Source organism: Grampus griseus (genome assembly GCF_964374135.1).
Source record: "Grampus griseus genome assembly, chromosome: 17".
Lineage (NCBI taxonomy): Eukaryota > Metazoa > Chordata > Mammalia > Artiodactyla > Delphinidae > Grampus > Grampus griseus.
The window spans coordinates 24,688,228-24,715,795 of NC_139011.1; the positions used below are offsets into that span (position 1 = coordinate 24,688,228).

The 27,568-nt window shown below is 34.6% G+C and overlaps 1 protein-coding gene across 3 annotated transcripts in view; it reads left to right on the top strand.

The window, feature by feature from the left end:
• The window catches only part of CSMD3 (CUB and Sushi multiple domains 3), a gene marked incomplete at both ends in the record, with an annotated part of 1,078,626 nt that overhangs the window by 522,183 nt on the left and 528,875 nt on the right, over positions 1–27,568 (top strand). For all 3 annotated transcript variants that reach the window (XM_082674966.1, XM_082674967.1, XM_082674968.1), the window contains one exon: positions 14,726–14,838. In XM_082674966.1, coding sequence (XP_082531092.1) covers positions 14,726–14,838 — 113 coding nt within the window. The remainder of the gene's footprint in view (positions 1–14,725; positions 14,839–27,568) is intronic.

Genomic DNA, 27,568 nt, shown 5'->3' on the forward strand with positions numbered 1-27,568 from the left:
TCTGCCCATTTTTGGATTAGGTTGTTTGTTTTTTTAATATTGAGCTGCATGGGCTATTTATATATTTTGGAGATTAATCCTTTGTCTGTTGATTCATTTGCAAATATTTTCTCCCATTCTGAGTGTTGTCTTTTCGTCTTGTTTATGGTTTCCTTTGCTGTGCAGAAGCTTTTTAAGTTTCATTAGGTCCCATTTGTTTAGTTTTGTTTTTATTTCCATTACTGTAGGAGATAGATCAAAAAATATCTTGCTGTGATTTATGTGAAAGAATGTTCTTCCTATGTTTCCCTCTAAGCGTTTTACAGTGCCTGGTCTTACATTTAGGTCTCCAATCCATTTCGAGTTTATTTTTCTGTATGGTGTTAAGGAGTGTTCTAATTTCATTCTTTTACATGTAGCTGACCAGTTTTCCCAGCACCACTTACTGAAGAGACTGTCTTTTCTCCATTGTATATCCTTGCCTCCTTTGTCATAGATTAGTTCACCATAGGTGAATGGGTTTTTTCTCTGGGCGTTCTGTCCTATTCCATTGATCTATATTTCTGTTTTTGTGCCAGTGCCATATTGTGTTGATTACTGTAGCTTTGTAGTATAGTCTGAAGTCAGGGAGCCTGATTCCCCCAGCTCCACTTTTTTCCCTCAAGACTGCTTTGGCTACGTCTCCATACAAATTTTAAGATTTTTTGTTCTAGGTCTGTAAAAAAATGCCATTGGTAATTTGATAGGGACTGCATTGAATCTGTAGATTGCTTTGGGGAGTATAGTCATTTTTACAGTATTGATTCTTCCGATCCAGGAACATGGTATATATCTCCATCTGTTGGTATCATCTTTAATTTCTTTCATCAGTGTCTTACAGTTTTCTGCATACAGGTCTTTTGTCTCCCTAGGTAGGTTTATTCCTAGGTATTTTATTCTTTTTGTTACAATGGTAAATAGGAGTGTTTCCTTAATTTCTCTTGCAGATTTTTCATCATTAGTGTATAGGAATGCAAGAGATTTCTGTGCATTAATTTTGTATCCTGCAACATTACCAAATTCATTGATTAGCTCTAGTAGTTTTTGGTGGCATCTTTAGGATTCTCTATGTATAGTATCATGTCATCTGCAAACAGAGACAGTTTTAATTCTTCTCCAATTTGTATTCCTTTTATTTCTTTTTCTTCTTTGATTGCTGTGGCAAGGACTTCAAAACTATGTTGAATAATAGTAGTGAGAGTTGACATCCTTGTCTTGTTCCTGATCTTAGAGGAAATGCTTTCAGTTTTTCACCATTGAGAATGATGTTTGCTCTGGGTTTGTCATATATGGCCTTTATTATGTTGAGGTAGGTTCCCTCTCTGCCTACTTTCTGGGGAGTTTTTATCATAAATCAGTGTTGAATTTTGTCAAAAACTTTTTCTGCATTTATTGAGATGATCATATCGTTTTTCTTCTTCAATTTGTTAATATGGTGTATCACATTGATTGATTTGCGTATATTGAAGAATCCTTGCATCCCTGGGATAAATCCCACTTGATCATGGTGTATGATCCTTTTAATGTGTTGTTGGATTCTGTTTGCTAGTATTTTGTTGAGGATTTTTGCATCTATATTCATCAGTGATATTGGTCTGTAATTTTCTTTTGTTGTCATATCTTTTTCTGGTTTTGGTATCAGGCTGATGGTGGCCTCATAGAATGAGTTTGGGAGTTTTCCTTCCTCTGCAATTTTTTGGAAGAGTTTGAGAAGCATGGGTGTTATCTCTTCTTTAAATGTTTGATAGAATTCACCTGTGAAGCTCTCTGGTCCTGGACTTTGTGTGTTGGAAGATTTTTAATCACAGGTTCAGTTTCATTACTTGTGATTGGTCTGTGCATATTTTCTATTTCTTCCTGGTTCAGTCTTGGAAGGCTATATCTTTCTAAGAATTTGTCCATTTCTTCCAGGTTGTGCATTTTATTGGCATACAGTTGCTTGTAGTAATCTCTTAGGATGCTTTGTATTTCTGTGGTGTCTGTTGTAATGTCTCCTTTTTCATTTTTAATTTTATTGATTTGAGTCCTCTCTCTCTTTTTCTTGATCAGTGTGGCTAATGGTTTATCAATTTTGTTTATCTTCTCAAAGAACCAGCTTTTAGTTTTATTGATCTTTGGTATTGTTTTCTTTGTTTCAATTTCATTTACTTCTGCTATGATCTTGATGACTTCTTTCCTTCTGCTAACTTTGGGTTTTGTTTGTTCTTCTTTCTCTAGTTCCTTTAGGTGTAATGTTAGATTTTTTATTTGAGGTTTTTTCTTGTTTTTGAGGTAGGCTTGTATAGCCATAAACTTCCCTCTTAGAACTGCTTTTGCTGCATCCCATAGGTTTTGGATCATCGTGTTTTCATTGTCATTTTTCTCTAGGTATTTTTTGATTTCCTCTTTTACTTCTTCAATTATCTCTTGGTTATTTAGTAACATATTGTTTAGCCTCCATGTGTTTGTGTTTTTTACGTTTTTTTCCCTGTAATTGATTTCTAATCTCATAGCGTTGTGGTCAGAAAAGATGCTTGATGTGATTTCAATTGTCTTTAATTTCCTGAGGCTTGATTTGTGACCCAAGATATTATCTATCCTGGAGAATGTTCTGTGTGCACTTGAGAAGAAAGTATAATCTGCTGTTTTTGGATGGAATGTCCTATAAATATCAATTAAATCTATCTGGTCTATTTAAACCTTGTGTTTCCTTATTAATTTTCATTTTGGATGATCTGTCCATTGGTGTAAGTGAGGTGTTAAAGTCCCCCACTATTATTATGTTACTGTTGATTTCCTCTTTTATAGCTGTTAGCAGTTGCCTTATGTATTGAGGTGCTCCTATGTTGGGTTCATGTATATTTATAATCGTTATATCTTCTTATTGGATTGATCCCTTGATCGTCATGTAGTGTCCTTCCTTGTCTCTTGTAACATTCTTTATTTTAAGGTCTATTTTACCTGATATGAGTATTGCTACTCCAGCTTTCTTTTGATTTCCCTTTGTATGGAATATCTTTTTCCATCCCCTCACTTTCAGTGTGAATGTGTCCCTAGGTCTGAAGTAGGTCTCTTTTAGATAGCATATATATGGGCCTTGTTTTTGTAACCATTCAGCAAGCCTGTGTCTTTTGGTTGGAGCATTTAATCTCTTCACGTTTTAGGTCATTATCGATATGTATGTTCCTATTACCATTTTCTTAATTGTTTTCATTTTGTTTTTGTAGGTCCTTTTCTTCTCTTGTTTTTCCCACTTAGGTTCCTTTAGTATTTGCCGTAGAGCTGGTTTGGTGGTGCTGAATTCTCTTAGCTTTTGCTTGTCTGTAAAGCTTTTGACTTTTCCATCGAATCTGAATGAGATCCTTGCCAGGTAGAGTAATCTTGGTTGTAGGTTCTTCCCTTTCATCACTGTAAGTATATCATGCCACTCTGGTCTGGCTTGTAGAGTTTCTGCTGAGAAATCAACTGTTAACCTTATGGGATTTCCCTTGTATGTTATTTGTCATTTTTCCCTTGCTGCTTTCAATAATTTTTCTTTGCTGTTAATTTTTGGTAATTTGATTAATATGTGTTTCAGCGTGTTTCTCCTTGGGTTTATCCTGTATGGGACTCTCTGCACTTCCTTGACTTGGGAGGCTATTTCCTTTCCCATGTTAGGGATTTTTTGACTCTAATCTCTTCAAGTATTTTCTTGGGTTCTTTCTCTGTCTCTTCTCCTCCTGGAACCCCTATAATGCGAATGTTTCTGCATTTAATGTTGTCCCAGAGGTCTCTTAGGCTGTCTTCATTTCTTTTCATTTGTTTGTTTTTTTTCTGTTCCCCATCAGTGAATTCCACCATTCTGTCTTCTAGGTCACTTATCTGTTTTTCTGCCTCACTTATTCTGCTATTGATTCCTTCTAGTGTATTTTTCATTTCATTTATTATATTGTTCATCTCTCTTTATTTGTTCTTTAATGCTTCTATATCTTTGTTAAACATTTCTTGCATCTTCTCGATCTTTGCCTCCATTCTCTCTCCAAGGTCCTGTATCATCTTCACTATCATTATTCTGATTTCTCTTTCTGGAAGATTGCCTATCTCCATTTCATTTAGTTGTTTTTCTGGGGTTTTATCTTGCTTCTTCATCTGGTACATAGCCCTCTGCCTTTTCATCTTGTCTATTTTTCTGTGAATGTGGTTTTCCTTCCGCAGGTTGCAGGATTGTATTTCTTCTTCCTTTTGCTGTCTACCCTCTTGGTGATAACACTTTTTGATGTCACCCTAATGGTGATATTTCAGGGGTTTTTTTAATCTAATTTTTGCAGCCATCATCATCATCCTTAGTTAATTTCATGTATCCAGAAATGAAGGTATACATCATCCTTGATAGCTCTGTATTAGAAGAAAGAATATTAAATGCATTTATATAAAAGGCAAAAGTTACATACTTGTACAATACAAAAAATATGTTCCAATGTAGGACTATAGTTGTTATTTCTAATGGATACACCCATAATGCTTAGAGTGATTATAAGGAAAATCAGGCATTGAGCATATTTGAAATTTAATAGATCTTCTCTTTTATTTTATATTGTACTTGAGAGCTTGAGGAATATTTCTGAGTGCATTTATTTAGGGCTTTTAATCTTTTATTTTAGCATGAAGGGACTAACTAAGAAGCTTAGAATGCACTATGAATGCTGAGGTTACACAGCTTGTAAATAAACACATATTAAAGAAGTTTTTAATTTAAGTTTACTGATAACTGGTTCAAAAAATGTATTAAAAACATGTTAAAACTATTTGAAGACTCTTTTCGGAGTTTTTCTTGAGAATGGTATAAGACTCCCTCCTCTGTGACCCAGAAGCACCCCTTATTGTCAGGGATGGGGGTTGAATAAAAAGTTGTCTTAAGCAGTTTTAGTCTAAACCAAGGTCTTTGAAAGGATATCGAGATTAATTAGCCATTGACGCTGGATGCAAAGAGCAGAGTTTTAAGTGACATACCATTGTTGAGAAAATGCAAATATCGATATAAAGTCACTTACCAACCCAGTGAATCCTTCCCAGAAAGTAAAGAAAAGAATGAATTAGTTTTACTATTGAAAATGGATTAAATCAGACCATGATGCACATGATAGGCAATCTGCTAAAGAGACTGCAAAAGGAGAAAAAAAAACTAACCCATTTATATAGACAAGTAGATATAATCATTTCACATGTTAATTGTCCTTATCAAAAGAAAAAGGATAGTGCATTATGTTGTTTATAAACCACCTGGTCTCTCCTATCTTTTTTTTTTTTTTTTAAATAGTAACCTGAATGCACTATCCTTGTCTTCTTTATGACAAGAAGGAAGTTACATCCTGAAGCCAAGCACCTAAGCTTTAACTCTCACAGAAACAGGTGACAGGGCACCATCCATCTTTATGTTCACATTTCAAAGAGATGACTCCAATGGCCTCCAAGTGAGACATTCTTGGGGTGCAAAACTGGTAAGAGGTTTATTTAGCTTTTAAAACATTTACATACATCTGAAAGAAAAAGAGAAAGCAATCATTTGTAATTGCAAGTTTTCTAAAAGAAATGCTAAAGAGAGGTGGGAGGGGAGGAGAGTTATTTTTCCCTTTTGTTATTAGGGAAATTTTGGATTTTTTTTAGATTTGCGTTTGCACTTACAATTTTTCTTTTTGTGACTATTTTATAATAAAGCTACAATTTTCTATTTATCTCTATTGCTGTTTCTGCTTTATCTTGGCAATTTGCACTCATCTAAATATACAGCAAGTCCACAGTAAAATACAAAGCAAAGCAATTGTCAGGGTTACAATAAGATGAATTTAAAAATTCAGTGCAATATTAGCCTTTACGTTTATTGTACCAGTGGTGAATGGTTAAAGCACATTTTTGATTAGCAATGGTCAAAATTTTTCTTTCATCATACATTAATTTTACAAACTGTTGTGATGTGTATATTGCTTACACTTTCAAATGATTAACAATATGAGTATTATTTTGTAGTTTCATATGAAATATTACCTGATTCAGTTTTGTGGAGTAGCTTCATTCTGGAGCCTGAATCTAAATTTTTAGCTAAGTGTTTTCCTTCACAGGCCCAGTAAATTTCTCCTAGTTCTCATCAATCACATAAGTAACATTATATTTATGAGATGATCTGGGCCCTTCAGTAATTATTCATCTTTCAAAATAATTTTTTCTAGACAGGAAACACAAAAATACTCAGAACCATGATTTAGTATTATTATGAGGCACCTATTGAAGGCACATACTGAACTTACAGTGTTTAGTATACATGACTCTAAGTGTTGTAAGTCTTGAGGACAAACCCAGACTGTGGACCATTTTTTGCCTGAGTCCAAATCAATAATTGTATTATTATAAAAATCAGTTAAATCTATATGATTAATAAACATCCACTTTTTAAACATATATATGTATATATATATTCTTTTTTATATTATTTTCCATTATAGGTTATTATAAGATGTTGAGTATATAGTTCCCTGTGCTAGATAGTAGGTCCTTGTTGGTTACCTATTTCATATACAGTAGTGTGTACATTTTAATCAAAACTCCTAATTTATCCCTCCCCACCCCCTTTCCCCTTTGGTAACCATAGTTTTTTTTTCTATTTCTCTCTTGTAAATAAATTCATTCATTTTATTCCACATATATGTGATATCATAAGAAATTTGCCTTTGTCTGACTTACTTCACTTAGTATGATAATCTCTAGGTCCATCCATGTTGCTGCAAGTGACATTATTTCATTCTTTTTTATGTCTGAGTAATATTCCATTGTATATACATATATTTATATATATTTTCTATTGTTCTATATATATATAACAATAAATAAATAACAATAAATAACTATATATATATACACACCGTATCTTCTTTATCTTTTCATCTGTCGATGGACACTTAGGTTGCTTCCATGTCTTGGCTGTGCAGACAGTGCTGCTATGAATGTTGTTGGGGTGCATATATTTTTTCTATAGTTTTCTCCAGATATATGTCCAGGAGTGGGATTGCTGGATCATATGGTAGCTCTATTTTTAGTCTTTTAAGAAAACTTCATGTTGTTCTCCACAGTGGCTGCACCAATTTACATTCCCACCAACAGTGTAGGAGGGTTCCTTTTTCTCCACACCCTCTCCAGCATTTATTATTTGTAGACTTTTTGTTGATGGCCATTCTGACCAGTGTAAGGTGATACCTCTTTGCAGTTTTGGTTTCCATTTCTCTAATAATTAGCAATGTTGAGCATCTTTTCATGTGCCTATTAGCCATCTGTATGTCTTTTTTGGAGAAATGTCTATTAAGGTCTTATGCCCAGTTTTTGATTGGGTTGTTAGTTTGTCTTTTGATATGGAGCAGTATGAGCTGTTTGTATATTTTGGAGATTAATCCCTTTTCGGTTGCTCCATTTGCAAATATTTTCTCCCAGTCTGAGGGTTGTCTTTTTGTCTTGTTTATGGTTTCCTTTGCTGTGCAAAAACTTTTAAGTTTAATTTGATCTTTTTTTTTTTTTTTTTTTGCGGTACATGTGGCCTCTCCCGTTGTGGAGCACAGGCTTTGGACGCGCAGGCTCAGCGGCCATGGCTCACGGGCCCAGCCGCTCCATGGCATGTGGGATCTTCCCAGACCAGGGCACGAACCCATGTCTCCTGCATCGGGAGGCAGACTCTCAACCACTGCGCCACCAGGGAAGTCCTGATCCCATTTTTTAATTTTTGTTTTTATTTCCATTACACAAGGAGATGGATACAAAAAAATATTGCTGCGATTTGTGTCAAAAAGTGTTGTGCCTATGTTTTCCTCTAGAAGTTTTATAGCATCCAGTCTTACATTAAGGTCTTTAAACCACTTTGAGTTTATTTTTATATGTGATGTTAGAGAATCTTCTAATTTCATTCCTTTACATGTAGCTGTTCAGTTTTCCCAGCACCACTTGTTGAAGAGACTGTCATTTCTCCATTGTATATTCTTACCTCCTTTGTTGTAGATTAATTGACCATAAGTGCATGGGTTTATTTTCAGGCTTTCTATCCTGTTCCACTGATTGATGTGTCTGTTTTTGTGCAAGTACCATACTATTCTGATGACTGTAGCTTTGTAGTACAGTCTGAAGTCAGGGAGCCTGATTCTTCCAGCTCTGTTCATCTTTCTCAATATTACTTTAGCTGTTTGGGGTCTTTTTTGTTTCTGTACACATTTTCAGGAGGATAGGTGTTAACTCTTCTCTAAATGTTTGGTAGAATTTGCCTGTGAAACCATCTGGCCCTTGCCTTTTATTTGTTGGGAGTTTTTAAATTACTGATTCAATTTCAGTACTGGCAATTGGTGTGTTCATATTTTCTGCTTCTTCCTCGTTCAGTCTTGGGAGATTGTACGTTTCTCAGAATTTATCCATTTCTTCTAGGTTGTCCATTTTATTGGCATATAGTTGCTTGTGGTAGTCTCTTATGATCCTTTGTATTTCTGTGGTGTCAGTTGTAACTTCTCTTTCATTTCTGATTTTGTTGATTTGGGCCCTCTCTTTTTGCTTGGTGAGTCTGGCTAAAGGTTTTTCAATTTTGTTTATCTTTTCAAAGAACCATCTTTTAATGTTTTTAATTTCATTGATCTTTTCTATTGTTTTCTTAGTCTCTAATTCATTTATTTCTGCTCTGATCTTTATAATTTCTTCCTTTCTACTAACTTTGGGTTGTGTTTGTGTTTCTCTAGTTGCTATAGGTGTAAGTTTGGGTTGTTTATTTGAGATTTTTCTTATGTCCTGAAGTAAGCTTGCATCACTATAAACTTCCCTGTTAGAACTGCTTTTGCTGGGTCCCATAGGTTTTGGATTGTCATGTTTTCATTTTCATTTGTCTCTAGGTATTTTTCGATTTCCTCTTTGATTTCTTTAATGATCCATTGGTTGTTTAGTAGCATATCATTTAGCCTCCATGTGTTTGAATAAATATCCACTTTTGTTTATTTATCTGTACCTGGACTGGAAGGAACTTGTATCTCAAAGTTAATCAAGAGGGCTTCCCTGATGGCGCAACGGTTGAGAGTCCGCCTGCCGATGCAGGGGACACGGGTTCGTGCCCCAGTCCAGGAAGATCCCACATGCCACGGAGCAGCTAGGCCCGTGAGCCGTGGCCGCTGAGCCTGCGCGTCCGGAGCCTGTGCTCCGCAATGGGAGAGGCCACAACGGTGAGAGGCCCGCGTAACGCAAAAAAAAAAAAAAAAAAAAAAAAAGTTAATCAAGAGACTTTACGCCTGTCTACTGCAGTCTTAAACTATGAATGCCAGATTTCTGTTTCTCTTATGTGATAGTTTTCCTGCTGCATCTTCCTTGCAATCAAACTAGTAAACACAACTGTTTGTGTGTGTGTGTGTGTGTGTGTGTGTGTGTCAAATTTAGATACTGAGTATCTGGATGTATATCAGTTACTTTTACTTTGATATTATAAAAAAATTGGTAAGATGGCCTCAGTTTTACTCTGCCAATAATTGGATTCTTGGATTTGTAAGACCAGATCATGTCTATACTGTTATAAGAGAGAAATTATGTCAGGCCAGTTAAACAGTCAGGGAGGACTTTATTCAAGACTATTGCAATAGGGGCAAAGACTAATGAGGGTCAAGACTACTGTTATAGGGAAGACAAACTGAACTCAACTCTTCTGGACAAGGTGGGATGGTGTTTAAATGCTGGGGTGAGCTAGTAGAAAAGTACTGGAAAACTTTAGGTGGGAGATTAGTCAATATTAATATGTCATCTGTGTTTGCTAGTAGTTACTTAGCAAAGTTGGGCTCTTCGCTTCCACAGAGTCAGGAAAACAGGAATGCTATCTCCTTTGATGATTTTATTTCAGATCTATGGCTTCCAAGTCCTTGAGAGAGACATTCCTGGTTGTAGAAGATTTACACCTCAAAGGGCAGAAAAAGGATTTACAATTGCAAGTTTTCTAAAGTAAATTCTTCCATTTTCCTCAGTCTTTCCTTCTGGCTTTCCAAATCATTTTTAATTTTACTCTTAGAATGACGTCCATCCAGTAAATACCAATAATTAATTTGCTTATAATGTGGACCTCCTAAATCCCTCATAAATTTTGAAAGACTGTATTCTCATAAGTATTCCAAATGTGACAGAGATAGTAGTTGTTTAAGAACTGCAGGCAACATTCCTGGCTTCCCATATTTTTCCATCATCAAAGCTAATCATGATCCTGAAGGGATTTTAGAGCCCAATTTACCCATGCTTACTCAATAGAAAAATCTTAAATTTGCAGAGGGTGGTTCATCTAGCTAGTATTCCAAAAGAGCAGAGCACTAGGAGGGAGACTTTTTATAATTTAGGGTCTCTTAAACTACTGTTATGTGGCCGTAAGAACTTCATCTGGTCCACTTAATTTTGGAACTGCCATTTGCATCCCACCCTCATCACCAAATTGTTGGAGAAATATAATTAACAAAAAAATCTCCTGCCAACCCAGTCAAGACTCTCCATAAAAGTAGAAAGAGTGAAACAGTTTTAATATTGAATAAGCATTCAACTAGACTGTGATGGACATCATAGGCAATCTGCTAAAGAGATTGCAAAGAGAACTAAATCTTACCCTTTATATATCAGGCAGATACAATCTATTTACATACATGTTAATTGACCGTATCAAAAGGGAAAATAGAACTTCTCCTGTCTTTATGAAAAGCAGGAAATTAACATCATGGAGCTATATGCCTAGGCTTAAACTCCCACAGAAACAGGGAGACAGGGTGACATTTTCCTTGATGTTCACATTTCAAAGAGGTAGCACTAAGGCCTGCAAGAAAGTCATTCATGTAGTGCAAAAATTGACAAGAGGCTTATTTAGCTTAAAAGATTTACATACATCTGTAACAAACATTATAATTTATAATTTCAAGTTTCGTAAGAGAAATGCTAGAGAGAAAGGGGAATTTTTCTTTACCTTCTGATATCGGGGAAATGTTTAATTTAATCCTTTTTTTTTTAGATTTATATTTACCCTTATACCACCAATGGGTTGTGGGAACTGGTAGAATCACGGCCAATAGAACAAATTGGCAGTGGAACGATTAGTCTATATATGTTAGCTGTTCTTTATGAAATACTGACAAACTTATGTGTGCTAGAGGTTTTGGGCTGGTAAAAGAGTTCAGGATTGAATGGATATAGGAGGGTATAATAAAGAGGAATGATTTAATCTCATCATATTCACTATGAGATAGATTGTTGGCATATTTGATATGGTATAGCTGATGCACATCCTATAGTTTTAAGCTCTCATGCCCATTTCATAATGGATTTACTTTACTTTCTTTCATGTCTCTGAGCTTGAGTCCTCACTCTTGCCCATAAACCTGTCTCTTTACCATAGCTCAAAAGACTAGTTCTTTTGAACTCATCAATTTGAAAATTGAAAGTTCACATGCCACAAAGTTTTCAAACGATAATGCGTATGTGTATGTATATGAATACATACAGATATACACATATGTTACAAAGGAGAATGTATGTGTTCGTATCTTTTACATTATAATAATTTTAAATTTGCTTTGGCAAGAAGAAAGTGAATGTAGTCTAAAATTCTATAATATCTTATAGTATCTTTATATCTCACACTATTCCTTAATATTATTCACAATCCCATAATTAAATCATAATATTTAACTGGGTTCATTTGTGATGGATTCCCATAAATTCTGTAACACTGGGCACTGCTGGCATAGCTGTATTGCTAATGCAGTCTGCTGATAATGTTCTATAGTTTTGGTGGCTGACCAGTGAGCAGGACATTCTGCTGCCATGGTGGCTTCAAGGATACAGTCCTCCATGTTGCCCTCTGCTGGTCTAATTATAGTATAGCCTCCATCCAGGACACTGCTCTCTTAGGGTACCCTTTTTATTAGGAAGGGAAACTTTATACCTTCTCTCCTCGTGCAATTTTTCAGAAATCTTCATGGTTCTACCAATAAAGTAGGTAAACACTTAAGAATTTCTGCTTTTACAAACTTATTTTTAAGTATGTAATTTAGAAGTCCTAGTCATTATGGATATTTTACTCAGCAGTGAATCCATTTTTTTTTTCTCTTTGTATTCTTGACAGACTTTTCCCCTCAAGATCTTATTTACTCATTTGCTTTCCGGCTTTATATGACCCTTGGCTTCAGTTCAAATATGTGACTAAAACATTATTAATGACAAAGGAAACATTAAGTAATTTCCCCTGTTAGGGTTATAAAATTGAGCATTACTGAATGAGATTATTAATGCCTAGATTCAGTGATGCAATAGCAGAATATCCTTTAAAATAAAATTATTCCCAGTACAACATACATGACATGACTAGCCTAACATCAGTATTGCGAATGTTTATATTATACTCCTTGCCATTTTATTGTTTTGCACAGTACTTAAATATTTTTCACAATGTTTCTTTAGAACACAGTTCTATGAAACCTGAATGTCAAAATGAAGTACATTCCTGGTGTTAAAAAAACAAGTTAAAGATTTTTATAGATTCTTTTTTTCTTTTCAGTTCAAAAAGAAGTGTAAGATTTTCAATGATCTAAAATTTAGTATCTTGGCACTGTTGGTGGGAATGTAAATTGATACAGCCACTATGGAGAACAGTATGGAGGTTCCTTAAAACACTAAAAATATAACTACTATACGACCCAGCAATCCCACTACTGGACATATACCCTGAGAAAACCATAATTCAAAAAGAGTCATATACCACAATATTCATTGCATCTCTATTTACAATAGCCAGGACATGGAAACAACCTAAGTGTCCATCGACAGATGAATGGATAAAGAAGATGTGGCACATATATACAATGGAATATTATTCAGCCATTAAAGAGAAACGAAAATGATTTGTAGTGAGGTGGGTGGACCTAGATCCTGTCATACAGAGTGAAGTTAGAAAGAGAAAAACAAATACAGTATGCTAACACATATATATAGAATCTTAAAAAAAAAAAGTTTCTGAAGAACCTAGGGGCAGGACAGGAATAAAAATGCAGACGTAGAGAATGGACTTGAGGACACGGGGAGGGGGAAAGGTAATCTGGGACAAAGTGAGAGAGTGACATGGACATAGATACACTACCAAATGTAAAATACATAGCTAGTGGGAAACAGCCACATAGCACAGGAGGGAGATCAGCTCAGTGCTTTGTGACCACTTAGAGGGGTGGGATAGGGAGGGTGGGAGGCAGACACAAGAGGGAGGAGATATGGGGCTATATGTATATGTATAGCTGATTCACTTTGTTATAAAGCAGAAACTAACACACCATTGTAAAGCAATTATACTCCAATAAAGATGTTAAAAAAAAATAAGAGGGCAAATACATTTTTGGAAATTGTGGAAATGAAAAAAAAAACAAGGAAACGTAGGAAGTATCAAAGAATAAAAAGATAAGCAGATAGACATCTAGAAATGAAAAGGAGTAAGAAATAGGTGTAGAACTTTCTAGAGCAGAAAGAGGCTCCAGGTCCTAACCCTGCCGTCCCTTCTCCTAAATGTGTGAAGCTACTTCAGGCAAAATGTCCCTGTACCAACAGGCACATGAAGAGATGCTCAACATCACTAACTATTAGAGAAATGCAAATCAAAAGTACCTTGAGGTACCACATCATCAAAAAATCAACAAACAATAAATGTGGGAGACAGTGTGGAGAAAAGGGAACCCTCTTGCCCTGTTGGTGGGAATGTAAATTAGTACAATCATTATAGAGAACAATATGGAGGTTCCTTAAAAAACTAAAACTAGAACTACCATATGATCCAGCAATCCCACTCCTGGGCATATATCTGGAGAAAACCATAATTCAAAAAGATACACACACCCCAGTGTTCGTTGCAGTAATATTTACAGTAGCCAGGACATGGAAGCAACCTAAATGTCCATTCACACAGGAGCGGATAAGAAGATGTGGTACACATATGCAATAGATTACTACTCAGCTATAAAAAAAAAAGAATGAGATAATGTCATTTGCAGCAACATGGATGGACCTAGAGATTGTCATACTGAATGAAGTAAGTCAGACAGAGAAAGACAAATATCCTATGATATCGTTTACAAGTGGAATCTAAAAAAATTGGTACAAATGAACTTATTTACAAAACAGAAATAGAGTCACAGATGTAGAAAACAGTTTATGGTTACGGGGGGTGAAGACGGAGGAGGGATAAATTGGGAGATTGGGATTGACATATACACACTACTATATATAAAAATATAACTAACAAGGACCTGCTGTATAGCACATGGAACTCTACTCAGTACTCTGTAATGACCTATATGGGAAAGGAATCTAAAAAAGAGTGGATATGTGTATATGTATAACTGCTTCACTGCTGTACAGCAGAAACTAACACAACATTGTAAATCAACTAGACTCCAATAAAATTTTAAAAAATAAATAAATTAAAAAAATAAAATTTAGCATCTTGCCTCGGGGATATGAAAGATCTAACCTAGTTAAACACATAAAATAGTACTTGTTTATAATAAACCTTGATCACTAAATTATGTTGTTTGTTCTGTTATAACAACACAGTCTTATAAGTTTATCTGACAGCTGTTTGCTTCTAGCCAAGAAAGTATTGAGAAACATATCTGTCTCATAATTTGCATACAGAGGGTATTTTAATAATCCATTTCTCCCTTCTCTGTCCATCCGTTTTTAGGCTGACTGGAAGCTTTGTGCCAGACTTGATAGTAAGCATGAGTAGCCAAATGTGGCTGCACCTTCAAACAGATGAAAGTGTCGGATCTATTGGCTTCAAGGTTAACTACAAAGGTATGATAAATTGCTACTTTGGGAAATACGTTATCTTAATAAAACCAGAGAATACTTTTAAATTCAAGTTTAATTGTATCTATAAAATAAAAGTTTTCCAGCATATAAGAATGTATTTCAACAAAATACTTGCCTCTTTAAATTAACTATAAATGTTGATTTCACTTTTCTTTAAATAAAATTGTTTTTTTTTTCCCTTTAAAATGTATATATTTTGCATACCTAATCTCTCCCTCAGTCCACTATACAGTGCCTGTGCTTTAGGCACTCTGGACTCCTAGCCTTTCCCAGAATAGACAATGTGATTTTATAAACTTTATACAAATTGCCTGGCAAAAAATCTACTAATTATTAAATACTTAAATACAAAGTAAAGACTTAATTTCTTAAAGAATCCAGGGTACCAATTATTACTATTTTTATTTTTATTTTGTAATTCGTCAGTGTATCTCTCAGATCAAATACATGGTATCAGTGTTCAGATTATCAACTCCTATGTAAATTACAGATCACAAAAGTGTTAAATTGCTACTGCCTATCCCAATATTGATAGTTTTGCAGATTAATGATGAATTACATGTGTGTAACACAATCTTTTGTTTTAGTTCCATTTATAAGAGAGAGATGCAAACATTGTGAAATCATATCTTTGACACACAATTAACTTTTTTTAATTAATTAATTAATTATTTTTGGCTGTGTTCGGTCTTCGTTTCTGTGTGAGGACTTTCTCTAGTTGTGGCAAGCGGGGTCCACTCTTCATCGCGGTGCATGGGCCTCTCACTATCGCGGCCTCTCTTGTTGCGGAGCACAGGCTCCAGACGCTCAGGCTCAGTAGTTGTGGCTCACGGGTCTAGTTGCTCTGTGGCATGTGGGATCTTCCCAGACCAGGGCTCGAACCCGTGTCCCCTGCATTGGCAGCAGATTCTCAACCACTGAGCCACCAGGGAAGCCCACAATTAACTTTTTTTTAAGTCAAATAGAGACAGTGGATATACAGGTATACACACAATGGACATATTAGAAAAGCAATTTTGAAATTCTGACTGAAAATATGTATATGTTATTAAGTTAAGTTAAATTCTATGCTTTAAAAGATAAAAATGTGAAAGAGACCATCAGAAAGTTATGCTGCTTGAATTTATTTTTTCTATTGTAAAAGTCATTATTCTCTATCTTATCAATTAAACAATGGATTATTAAGTAGACAGAATTCTATTACTTGCATAATAATAATTTTTAAACAGACTTTATTTTTTCAGACATCGGCTTGCCATGCCTTTGTATCCTGGCACGGGGAAATGAATGCATGATGTTGTCAGGGAGACAGGACACATGCATTCTGTGTTTTTAACTTGAGACTAAATTTGGTACTATATTAATTTGAATAGTTCAGGAAATCTGTATAAATGTCAGTTTAAAAAAATAAAAAGGTTAGCCTGATTATGATTTAAATATATTCTTCCTCCATTTAAAATCCACATCTATCCCCAGTAAATAAAACAAAGTTACAGAGTTTAAAGAATGGTCAGCTTCTGTTGCAAATATCTATGTCTTGATTGTTTTCTTTTTCCTTACTTTTCCCCTGTAAATTATAATCCTCTTGGCTTTATTATTTTCTTCACCCTAAGAAATTTAAACTGTTAGAAAGTCTAGAGTGATTTAAACCTTAGAAACTGTATTAATCATTAACGACAATGCTTCAGCAAAGAACCCAGTTATTAAAGCTCACGAACAGTTTAGAGCCGCAGGGGAGACCTGTCGATATTTACAACTCTTGAACTGCTCTCCATTCCACTGCAGTTCAAGAGCTGGAAGTACCTTGTAAAGTAGCACAATTAAACATTATTTTGTTTTGTTTTCTGCTCAGATTTCAACAAATAATTTTAAAATATATGTACTGCCTAAGGATCTGCTATGTGCCAGCTACTGAATGAGTTGTTGAGTATAGAAAGAACAGCCAGGGACTTCCCCCAGTGGTACAGTGGTTAAGACTCCATGCTCCACTGCAGGGGCTGGGGTTGGATCCCTGGTCGGAGAACTAAGATAGGATCCTGATCACCACGTGGTGTGGCCAAAAGGAAAAGAAACAACAGCCGGATATTTTCTCTCTTAGGAAGATCATAATATAGTGACAGAGAAAAATATATCCAACTATCCATATACAGATATCCACCAAAGTGAGATTTGAAACAAACCAACCCAGGAGATTCTAAATGAATAATTCCCTTATTCTTTCCCTCCCTTCAATCTGGTCTCTTTCAGTCTAACATCCACACTGCTAATGATGATCTCCCAGCAGCAGGGAGGTGATCATATTACACTACAGCGTAAAATGTTTCCAAAATTTTTATTGCCTAAAGATGAAGTGCAGAAGCTCCACAGATCTTATCTTCCACCTTTTTTCTCCCTACAATCCAGTTTTATAAAATGATCCATAATTCTCTGAACCCAGCAAGTTGTTTCACACTTCTCCTTACACTCAATAAATTCTATCTGGATCCGTATTCTATTTCTAACTCAGCATCACATCACTCATGCTGTGAGACAATGTTCAAATATTTCTTCTTCTGTGAAGCCTTCCTTAACTCCCCCCATTACAAAAGAACACTTACTCTGTTTTATAAACGCTGTATCGTATATACTACCTAACCAGATGAAATGCATCATATTCATCTTTATATTTCCATTAGCAACCCCCTGCTATATCATCATAGGTAATTAATGATTGTTCAATAAAACTGAACAAATGAGTTGACCTATATAATATGATTTAATACAGGGTAAAGTATGTCCTCAAAAGTTTAGTTTTCCTACTGTGAAAATCGTGTTTTTGCATCCTCCATAATATAAAACCTGAGCTCAAAGTTGAAGTAGGGTTCATTTTGAGAAGTTTCAAATTTTGATGTGCAGATAACTTTAGCAGCTTCGCCTACTAAAAATAATTTTCATAATTACCATGCTCTCTGTTAAGTAGTCTGTTGGTTCTAAATGGAACACCTGCTAAAAAAAAACTTTCCAGATTTGATCTAAAGATATCTTTTTCTTATCATCCATAGATTTTGCATGAGATAGCATTAAAAGTGGATCTCCTGTAAATTAAATTTTTGTTTTATTGTACATTTTGTCTTTGAGAGTAAGAGAGAACTTAGCTATAAAACCACTTTGTCATTTTTACTCAAAGGTAAATATTTAGGAAATTTAATTTTTTTCTATGGCTATAAGTCTCTTCATATCCTTTCCTGGATTAATTTTGATTATTTATATTTTGTTAGAAATTTTTCTAGGATATAGATAATAGTTTTCAAATATTGACATTTCATACATAGTTTATTTATTAAAAAACTTTTCTTAAAAAATTAGTAAAGATATCTTATCCAAATTATTTATGGCATAAATTAATTCAAAAGAGTAAATACTTTTTCTCACTCTGTTTGCCAGCATCTGCTTTCTTGCTTGCCCAGCAATCCTTCCACTTTCTTCTAAGAGCTGAACTACTTTAGGCTTGATGAACTTTATCTCTTCCACTTCTGTATGGCTCTATAGGTTTGGGCTGAACTAATCAAAATTCCTTTTGATATGGTTAACAGTTTAGGATCTGGGGCAATTGATACAGATTGCAGGTGAAAGAAAATCTCTTTTTTGAGGTGGTATATTAAGGATTATTTAACTTGGTGCCTACTGGTGGTCAACTTTTGTTGCCGGCAGAACCAGCAGATGGAAAAAATGAAAAACAGTATTGTAGAAAAACTTGAAACTCCTAAGTGCCTGAAGGGAATACTAGACCTTGGTTTTCCAATTGTATAAGGCTATAAACTCTTCCTTGTTTAAGCCATGGTGAGTTCAGTTTATGTCACTTATAGCTAATTAAGCCCTGATTAACACACTTGCCATCTCATTGTTATTTAATTCTTTCAACATAGAAAAAAAGGGAAGATCTATATTACAGTTCATTGCTTGCAGAATCAGATATATTTCTTTCTTTATTTTAATTTTTTTTTTTTTTTAGGGTGGAAAAACACCATGGATGGGTCCAGGGACAATGTGTACTCATAGAAAGGAACAGTTATATTTGAGAAAGTAATATTCAATACATTCTTTACTTTTTTTCTGGAAAGGAAACATAGAAATATTAGAGTTCTGTAATCACCTTCTACTAACAGTGTACATCCATAATGGGCAACATTCTTTATTAATCTTAGGACCCGTGCCTTACTGCCATTATTTATGAATTAAATTTTGGTCCCAGTTGTTTTTTTTTTTTTTTTTTTAATTCTCAAATCATATCATGAGATTTTTGAGATGTTTTGAAAATAACATCAATTCCTTGGTTCCTACATGGCTAATTATGACACTGAGACATAATCTTGTTTAGTTATCACTGAAATCATGTTGCAGGATAATGGAAAAAAGTATGTAAAATGTTTTTGATTATTTTCTCTTTCTTAAGATTTCTGTTATGAATACTTCAGAAATTGACCCACATATATACAGTCAGTTGATTTTCAGAAAAGGTGCTAAAGAATTCAATGGGGAAAGGATATTCTTTTTTTTTTTTATGAGTAATACTGAAACAGTTGTATACCCACGTGCCAAAAAAAGCAAAAAAAAAAAACCCAAAAAACAAAAAAACCCTCAACCCTCCCTTAACTCACACAGTACACAGAAGTTAACTTGAAATGGATTATAGACCTAAATATAAGAGCTAAAGCTACAAAACTTTTTGGGGAAAAAAAAAAAAAAAAAACTAGCAGAAAAGCATAGTTAGCTTGGCTTAGGGAAAATTTTCTTAGCTAGCAGACCAAAAACATATTATATGCTATGGACCAAATGTTTGTGTCCCCCCACAAAATTCATATGTTGAAGCCCTAACCCTTAATGTGATGGTTTGGAGGTGGAGCATTAGGGAGATAATTAGAGTTAAATGAGGTCATGAGGGGGAACCTACATGATGGTTTAGTGACCTATAAGAAGAGACACCAGAGAGCCTACTCTCTCTCCTCAAGTACTCACAATGAGAAAAGGCCATGTGAGTAAACAGAGAGAAGGTGCTTGTCTGTGAGCCAGGAAGAGGGTCCTCACCAGAACCTGACCATGCTAGCACCCTGATCTTGAGCATCCCAATAGAGAACTTGTATACAGAGTATATAATGAATTTTAATAACTCAATAATAGGGTAAAGAAAATAATCCAATTTAAAATTGGTAAAAGAACTGGCCATCCACTTGACCAAAAAAGAGATACAGATGGCTCAAAAGCATTTGGAAAAAATGTTCAACATCATCATCATAAAGGCAATGCAAATTAAAACCACAAGGAGATACCACTATGTACCCACTGTATGGTGAAGATTAAAAGTATTGACCTGCGGAGGAAGTGGAATAACTAGACTTCAAACACTGTTGGTGGGAACATAAAATGTTATAATCACTTTTGAAAACAGTTTGACAATTTCTTAAACAGATACCTACCATACGACCCAGCCATTTTGCTCCTCGACATTTTCCCAAGGGAAATGAAAGCAAATGTCTATACAAAGACTTGTATAAGTATACATAGCATATATATTTTTAAAAATCTCCCCAAACTGGAAGAAATTTAAATATTTATCCATAGGTGAGTATATAAACAGAATGGGGTACTACTCATCAATAAAAAGGAAAAATCTATTAACATATGCAGAACATGGATAAAGATCAAAATTATCATGCTCAGTGAAAAGAGCCAGACCAAAAAAAAACAAAAACACAGTATATCCTGCATAATTCTATTTATACAAAATTCTAGAAAATGCTAACTAAAACTCGTAGTAACAGAAAGCAGATTATTTTTGGGGCATTGGAGGAATTGATTACCAAGGGGCCAGAGAAGCATTCTGTGGTAGATAGATAAATGTTCATTACTTTGGCTATGGTAATGATTCACAGGTGTATACATATGTTAAAATTAATCAAACTGCACCTTTTACATATGGTCAGTTTATTGTTTGTCAGTTATATCCCAATGAAGCTGTAAACAAATTTCTGTGCTAACATTACCAAGTAATGTTTCAAAATGAATACTAATATAAGCTGTTTTATTTTTAATGGTATTATTATTTTGAGAGAAATAAGAAAAAGATTATGAGGAAAATGTTTTGATAGTTTTTGACAAGAGGGCAAGAACAATGTTTCATTTAAAATAACTTTAAGTAGAAGAGAGAATAGCATGTTCTCGGAATTTATTTTTGAAGTGCTTAAGTGGTTGTACTTTGCAGATTTCAAGTTTTTCTTTTTTCTTTTTAGTAGGTTGAGGTATTACAAACAAGAGTGTCAGTGATATAATAGAGATTATAACAAGGTAAATTTATACCCAAGGAGCAAAAGAAGTGCTGAAAATTGCATTCATTTTTCTGTTTTTTCATTAAAACATTTTTAGTCTTAAGAAAGGTGGTACAAAGTAAAAATTTGTTATAATCAATTACTTATTTCTTAATCCTGCTGGTACCTGCCTAAGAAAACCTGACTTGTTCTTGTGAGGGACTGAGTTTTATTTAAACTGAACACATTCTTTTTTTTCTCCAATTATATGAGATTTTAAAATTTTGTTCCACTTATATGTTTTTTTCCATCTCTTTATTAGGATATTTCTCCAAAATCACCATTCGTAGAATCCCAAGATTAAGCCTTGTTATATTTCTGATTAGAGTCAGTTAAAAAAAGAATTAATCATATAAGGATATTTATATAGTGTAGATATACAATGGTATCTGGCAAAAGAGCTAATGGTGGGTGTAGGTTTTTGTCCTTTTAGTTAGTACAGTGAAACAAAGATTCTGCACAATCCATCATTATACTCCCATAGTACTTACCACAATTCAAATGGATGGTCCAATAAATATATCAAACTGTAATCTGCAAAAAAGCTCACTGAGATTAATGCTAAACCAAAATGGCTTTTAGTATTAAAGAATTACTATGTTATTAGCAATTGATTCTTTTTTTTTGCATTACACGGGCCTCTCAGTGTTGTGGCCTCTCCCGTTGCGGAGCACAGGCTCCGGACACGCAGGCTCAGCGGCCATGGCTCACGGGCCTAGCCGCTCCGCGGCATGTGGGATCTTCCCAGACCGGGGCACGAACCTGTGTCCCCTGCATCGGCAGACGGACTCTCAACCACTGCGCCACCAGGGAAGCCCTAGCAATTGATTCTTAAATATTTAATTTTAAAACTATACTTTAAAGCAGAAAATTAATAATGAATGAATGATAAATAAAGATCTTTAGAGACTTTGTTAGAAATTTATGAATCCCCCAAATCTTCCCACGTGTTGTATTTCTTAGTTTTCCAATGCTATAAAATCAAATTAGTGAAATAAAATTATGTAAGGCACAGTTATATCATTTTTTTAATTTATAAATATTTCCTATTTCCCCATATCCTGTTCTTTAACTCAAGTGAATTCAATTTAATGAGATCAAAGTCATCTAAAGAACATATTTAGATGATGATTTAACAGACTCTTAAAATGCACTCTGTAAATAATGAAAATAATTTTTAATTATACTGAAAAATAAACTTTTTAGTTTTTTAGGAACTAAATTATTTGTAATATACAAACATAATATTAGCGTGTTACAGAGATATATTTCAGTGTTTGTGTGATTAGATTGGAATCTAAGTTCATTTGTATGAATAACTATTTTCCTCTAAGGTATGCCATGTACATCACTGATTCAATACTTGCTGAAAGGAAAGTTTATCTTTAAAACGAGCTTGGACAAAATAGTCTCTGCATTTACTTTGAGTTCTAACATTCTTTTATTAGATTTGGTAAATTAAATATTGATATGTTTATTATACGGTCCAAGAATATTACACTCAATATCCATTCCTTATAGTACACTGATACGCTATCAGCGGGACATGCTTTGTGTGAGTTCTCAAGATAAACTCCTCTCTCAGAATCTCCTCCAGATGTGACACCTCTCTATCTGGTGGTGGTCTGCTAACACAGAACCAGTGAGCCCCCTTGGATTTTCTCATTATTGTCTTTTGAGATATTTCTTCTCTTCATATCATTTTCATTTTCTTTAAGAAATCTTGTAATCTGTTAAAAGTGTTTCTCTTTCTTGGAAAAACTACTAAGTAACACATAGTATTATATGTGGGATTTTCATGATAACATTTCAATCTGCTCTCAGAATAAAGACAACTGTTAAGTATAACCCATGGAAACTTTACTAGAATAAGTATTATTATTTTCATTGTTGCTTTTTATTAGCTTAAAGGATTTATTCTATTTTTACATTCAATACATCAAGTTTCTTCAGAAAACTACTGCTCCTAAAATATTCAATTTGACTTTATCACAGTCTGCTGTGAGGACTAAGCTTTTTGTTTCTATACCCCCAGAATGAGAATGAGTGGCAGTAGAATATTAAAAGTCATGTCTATTTAAAAATATTCATTGAGTTTCAACTATGTGCCTAGGCATCATGAAGAGGATAGGGTACATAGCAAAAAATAAGAGACTTAGTCACTGCTTTCAGTCTAATGGGACAAAGACTGACAGTTAACAAATAATTGTAAATGTAAAGAGTGCTAAAAATGAAAGAGAGAATGTGCTTTTGGGAGACTATAACAAGGCACCTAATGCAGGCCTCGAGGAGACCTTTCCTGAGGAAGTGAACATGGACTGAGACCTGAAGCTGTGTAGGAGTTACTGAGGCTGGAAGCTGGACAGCATGACCAGTGTGTATAGATGACAAGTTACATTTGAGGAGTTGTTAGAATTCCTGGATGTGTAGCAGAAATGGAAAGAGAAAAAGCTATGGTGTAGTCCTGGATAAGACTGGAGAGATGGGAAGGAAGGAGCAGGTTATGCTTTGCTGCAAAAGACACATATGAATCTGTGAGACTGAAAGATATTCATTTTCTCCATGGAAGCAAAAGATCATTCCACCCACTCCCAGGTAGACAGCTTTTCCAATTTTCCCCTTAGGACAGGGACTAGTATTTACTTAAATAATGGAATCATAGAACATTGGAGCTGGGAGAGACTTTTGAGGTAATTGAATCAATTATACTCATTTCTTCCAAGATGAGGAAATTGAGTCCCATAAAGATCGATTTTTCTCACAGTCATTATAGGCAGTGCCTGAGCCCAAAGTGGAGCTATGAGCTATTGCTTCTGAGAGGGTCACTTTCCCTTGCACTACATTGCTTCACACTTCATATTTCTCCATAGATCCAAGGTATATATAGTTGGCTGATTGACAAATACACTTTTGTAGGTTGTACAGGGCCTTTATCAAATAATCTATAATCATCACAATTTCTAATCAAATTAATGTGTCTTTTCCCTCAATGCCAGTAATAATTTAATTTTATACATATTATATTCATGGTTATTCATTGTATCCACCTTAACTGGGGAAGATATTTCAAATGAAAGTGAAGTATCAATGCAAGTAAAAGAATCATTGGAGACTAAAATGTTTTTCCTTATCGGTTATAAGCAGAAGGTAAGATGTGAGATATGTGAGGTATTTATATTTTAGAACTTGATGTTTAATGGCAGAGGAGAACAAAGTTATTTGTTTGATTAAATAAAATCTCAATGTTATTTTTGCTTATCTCAACTGAGAAAGAAATCTTGATTAAACCTATCAGAACTAAAACTATTCAGAATTTTGGAATAGTGCCAATCTGACTATGTGCAAAGAGGTACCTGTTTATATAAATTGTTTTCTGAATGTGGTACTATATCATTTCTTGGACACAGTGGTAATCTTAACCATTCTCAAACTCATTAGCTTATACAACAATTATTTATTTTCACAAGTCTGTGCATAGGCTGAGGGTGTGCTGATCTAGGCTGAGTTTGAATTCATGCCTCATTCATTCTTCTGACACCAGTGCCCTAGACCAGATATGGTGTTTTCTTGACAATGACAGAAGTGCATAGGATAAAAATTCAACCAAACAGACATGTTTAAAGATCTCCTTGCTTCTTGTCTGCTAAAATTCATTGGCCAAATCAAGTCAGTTGGCAAGCCCAGATTTAAAGAGGTAGGAAAGTGAATTCCGCCCAAAAAAGTGGGAGAAGAGAGTAAATGTTTTTAAACAATCTAGTTTGCAACAAGTGCTAACGCTCTCTCTCTATTTATATATAAAGTACATATACGTATATAGGCAAAAGGTATATATATACACATATATACATATATATATATATACATATATATATATATAACCTGTGCTTTTGTCTGTACCTGGCCACCACCAACCAGATGACCAGTGAGTGGTACAGAGGTGACCGAGCCTGGTGCCAGCATTGTCCCCAGGTAGCTCCCCAGGAGGAAGCTCAGCACCACAACAAAGCCCAACAGGAAGACAATCCTCGGGAAGGTCAGGAATATACATAAACACACACACACACACACACACACACAGACATACACATACATACATACATGGTTGACTCTTGGACAACACGGGTCTTGAACAGTGCAGGTCCACTTATACAAGGGATTTTTTCATTAATAAATACTAAGGTATTACACAATCTGTGGTTGGTTGAATCCATAGATATGAAAACGCAGATACAAAGGAACCACATATATGGAGGAACTATCTACACAAAGTACCAACTATAACTTATACTTGGATTTTTTTTTACTGCATGGAGGGTAGGTGCCCCTAACTCCCACATTATTAAGGATCAGTTATATATCTTCCACCCTCAATAAGAAGACAGTTTAGTTTGGAATAAAGTCACATATGCTGATCGTTGCAGTGGTCTAAACAAGATGATACAGAACTGGACAAGGGATGTTACTTCTGAAATGAAAAGTTAAGGATGAAGTGGGGATTGAAGTTAAGAGTTCTCTCTGAAAAGAGAAAAAGAAAACACACCTTAATGACAGTATATAAAAGAGATATAGCAAGAAAATATATAAAGAAATGGAGGTGCTCATAGTAGTCAAAAACCTGCAAAATATATTTTGGCAAGAAAATATATTTCAATGCTGTTGTGTATATTGTTCCTCATTGTAAATATCATGCATGTTTACCAAACTTAAATAACTCCCGTGGTATCTTCATTTCATGTCAACTTTTAACAGTAACATAAGAAGGATTGGAACATCTATAAAAATAATAATAAGACTTTCTATTGAAAGAAAAAATGGAAATATTTTGGCAAAATATACCAAATGAATGTTGGCCATCAGGGCATTTCCCATGTTTAATAATAAGGTGTGATGATATTCAGGTATTAAAAGCATGAGATTTTGAGTCAAACATAGTGTTGAATTTAGGTTTGTTGACTTCTGAGTCAGACAAAGTGTTTATTTCAGGTTTGTTGCCTGCTCATTGGAGACCTTGGGGAAGTGTTTTAATCTTTTGAAGTCTCAGCTTCCTCATCTGTAAAATGATAAGAATGAGTTTTTACCTTAATGGAATGTTGTAAGAATTAATGAGAAAATGTACTTAAAGTCTTATATTTATAATATTATTATTACACAGAAAATATATCTATTATATAGCTACATAAAATACCACATTTTATAAAGTTTTTATTTTTTCACATCATGTGGATTACTCAAAAAATTTTCTATCATATTCTGGGAAGTGCAACATTTATTTAGTTTGTCTTCAAATAAGTCAAACATGGAAGAATATTTTAGTGTGATTAAAATAGAACCCAGGGCTTCCCTGGTGGCGCAGTGGTTGAGAGTCCGCCTGCCGATGCAGGGGACACGGGTTCGTGCCCCAGTCTGGGAAGATCCCACATGCCGTGGAGCGGCTGGGCCCGTGAGCCATGGCCGCTGAGCCTGTGCGTCCGGAGCCTGTGCTCCGCAACGGGAGAGGCCACAACAGTGAGAGGCCCGCGTACCGCAAAAATAAATAAATAAAAATAAATAAATAAATAAATAAAATAGAACCCAACTAGTAATAACAGAATTTGAAGTTAAAAATACATTATTGTTTATGCTAACACCTTCTAAAATGAAATACTTTGGTATAAATCTAACAAAAAATATATAATACCTATATGGTGAAAATTATAAAACTCTGATAAAAGATGCCAAAGAAGAACTAAATGAAGAGATATTCTATGTTCATGAATAGGAAAACTTAGTATTGTCAAGGTATCAGTTTTTCCCAACTTGTTCTATAGATTCAACACAATTCTAACCAAAATCTCAGCAACTTATTTTATGGAGATTGACAAACTGATTCAAAAGTCTATATGGAGAGGCAAAAAAGCAAACCAAACAAAACAGAATAGTCAACTCAGTTTTGAAGAAGAACAAAGTGAGAAGACTGACATTACTTGGCTTCAAGACTTATGTAAAGTTACAGTAATCAACACAGTGTGGTAGTGGTGAAGGAATAAACAAATAGATCAATGAAACAGAATAGAGAACCCAGAAAAAAGATTCACTGATCTGTGCTAAGGAGCACAGGCAGTACAATGGAGCAAAGATGGTCTTTTCAACAAAAGGTGTGGAAACAACTGGAAACCTACATGCAAAAATAAAAAAAATAAATAAAAAAAAAGAAGGAACAGACCTTACACCCTTCACAAAAATTAACTCGAAATGGGTTGTCAACCTAAATGTAAAATGCAAAACTATATCACTACTAGAAGATAATGTAGGAGAAAATCTAGATAACTTTGAGTATGGTGATGACTTTTTAGATATAGCATCAAAGGCACAACCCATGAAAGAAGTAATAG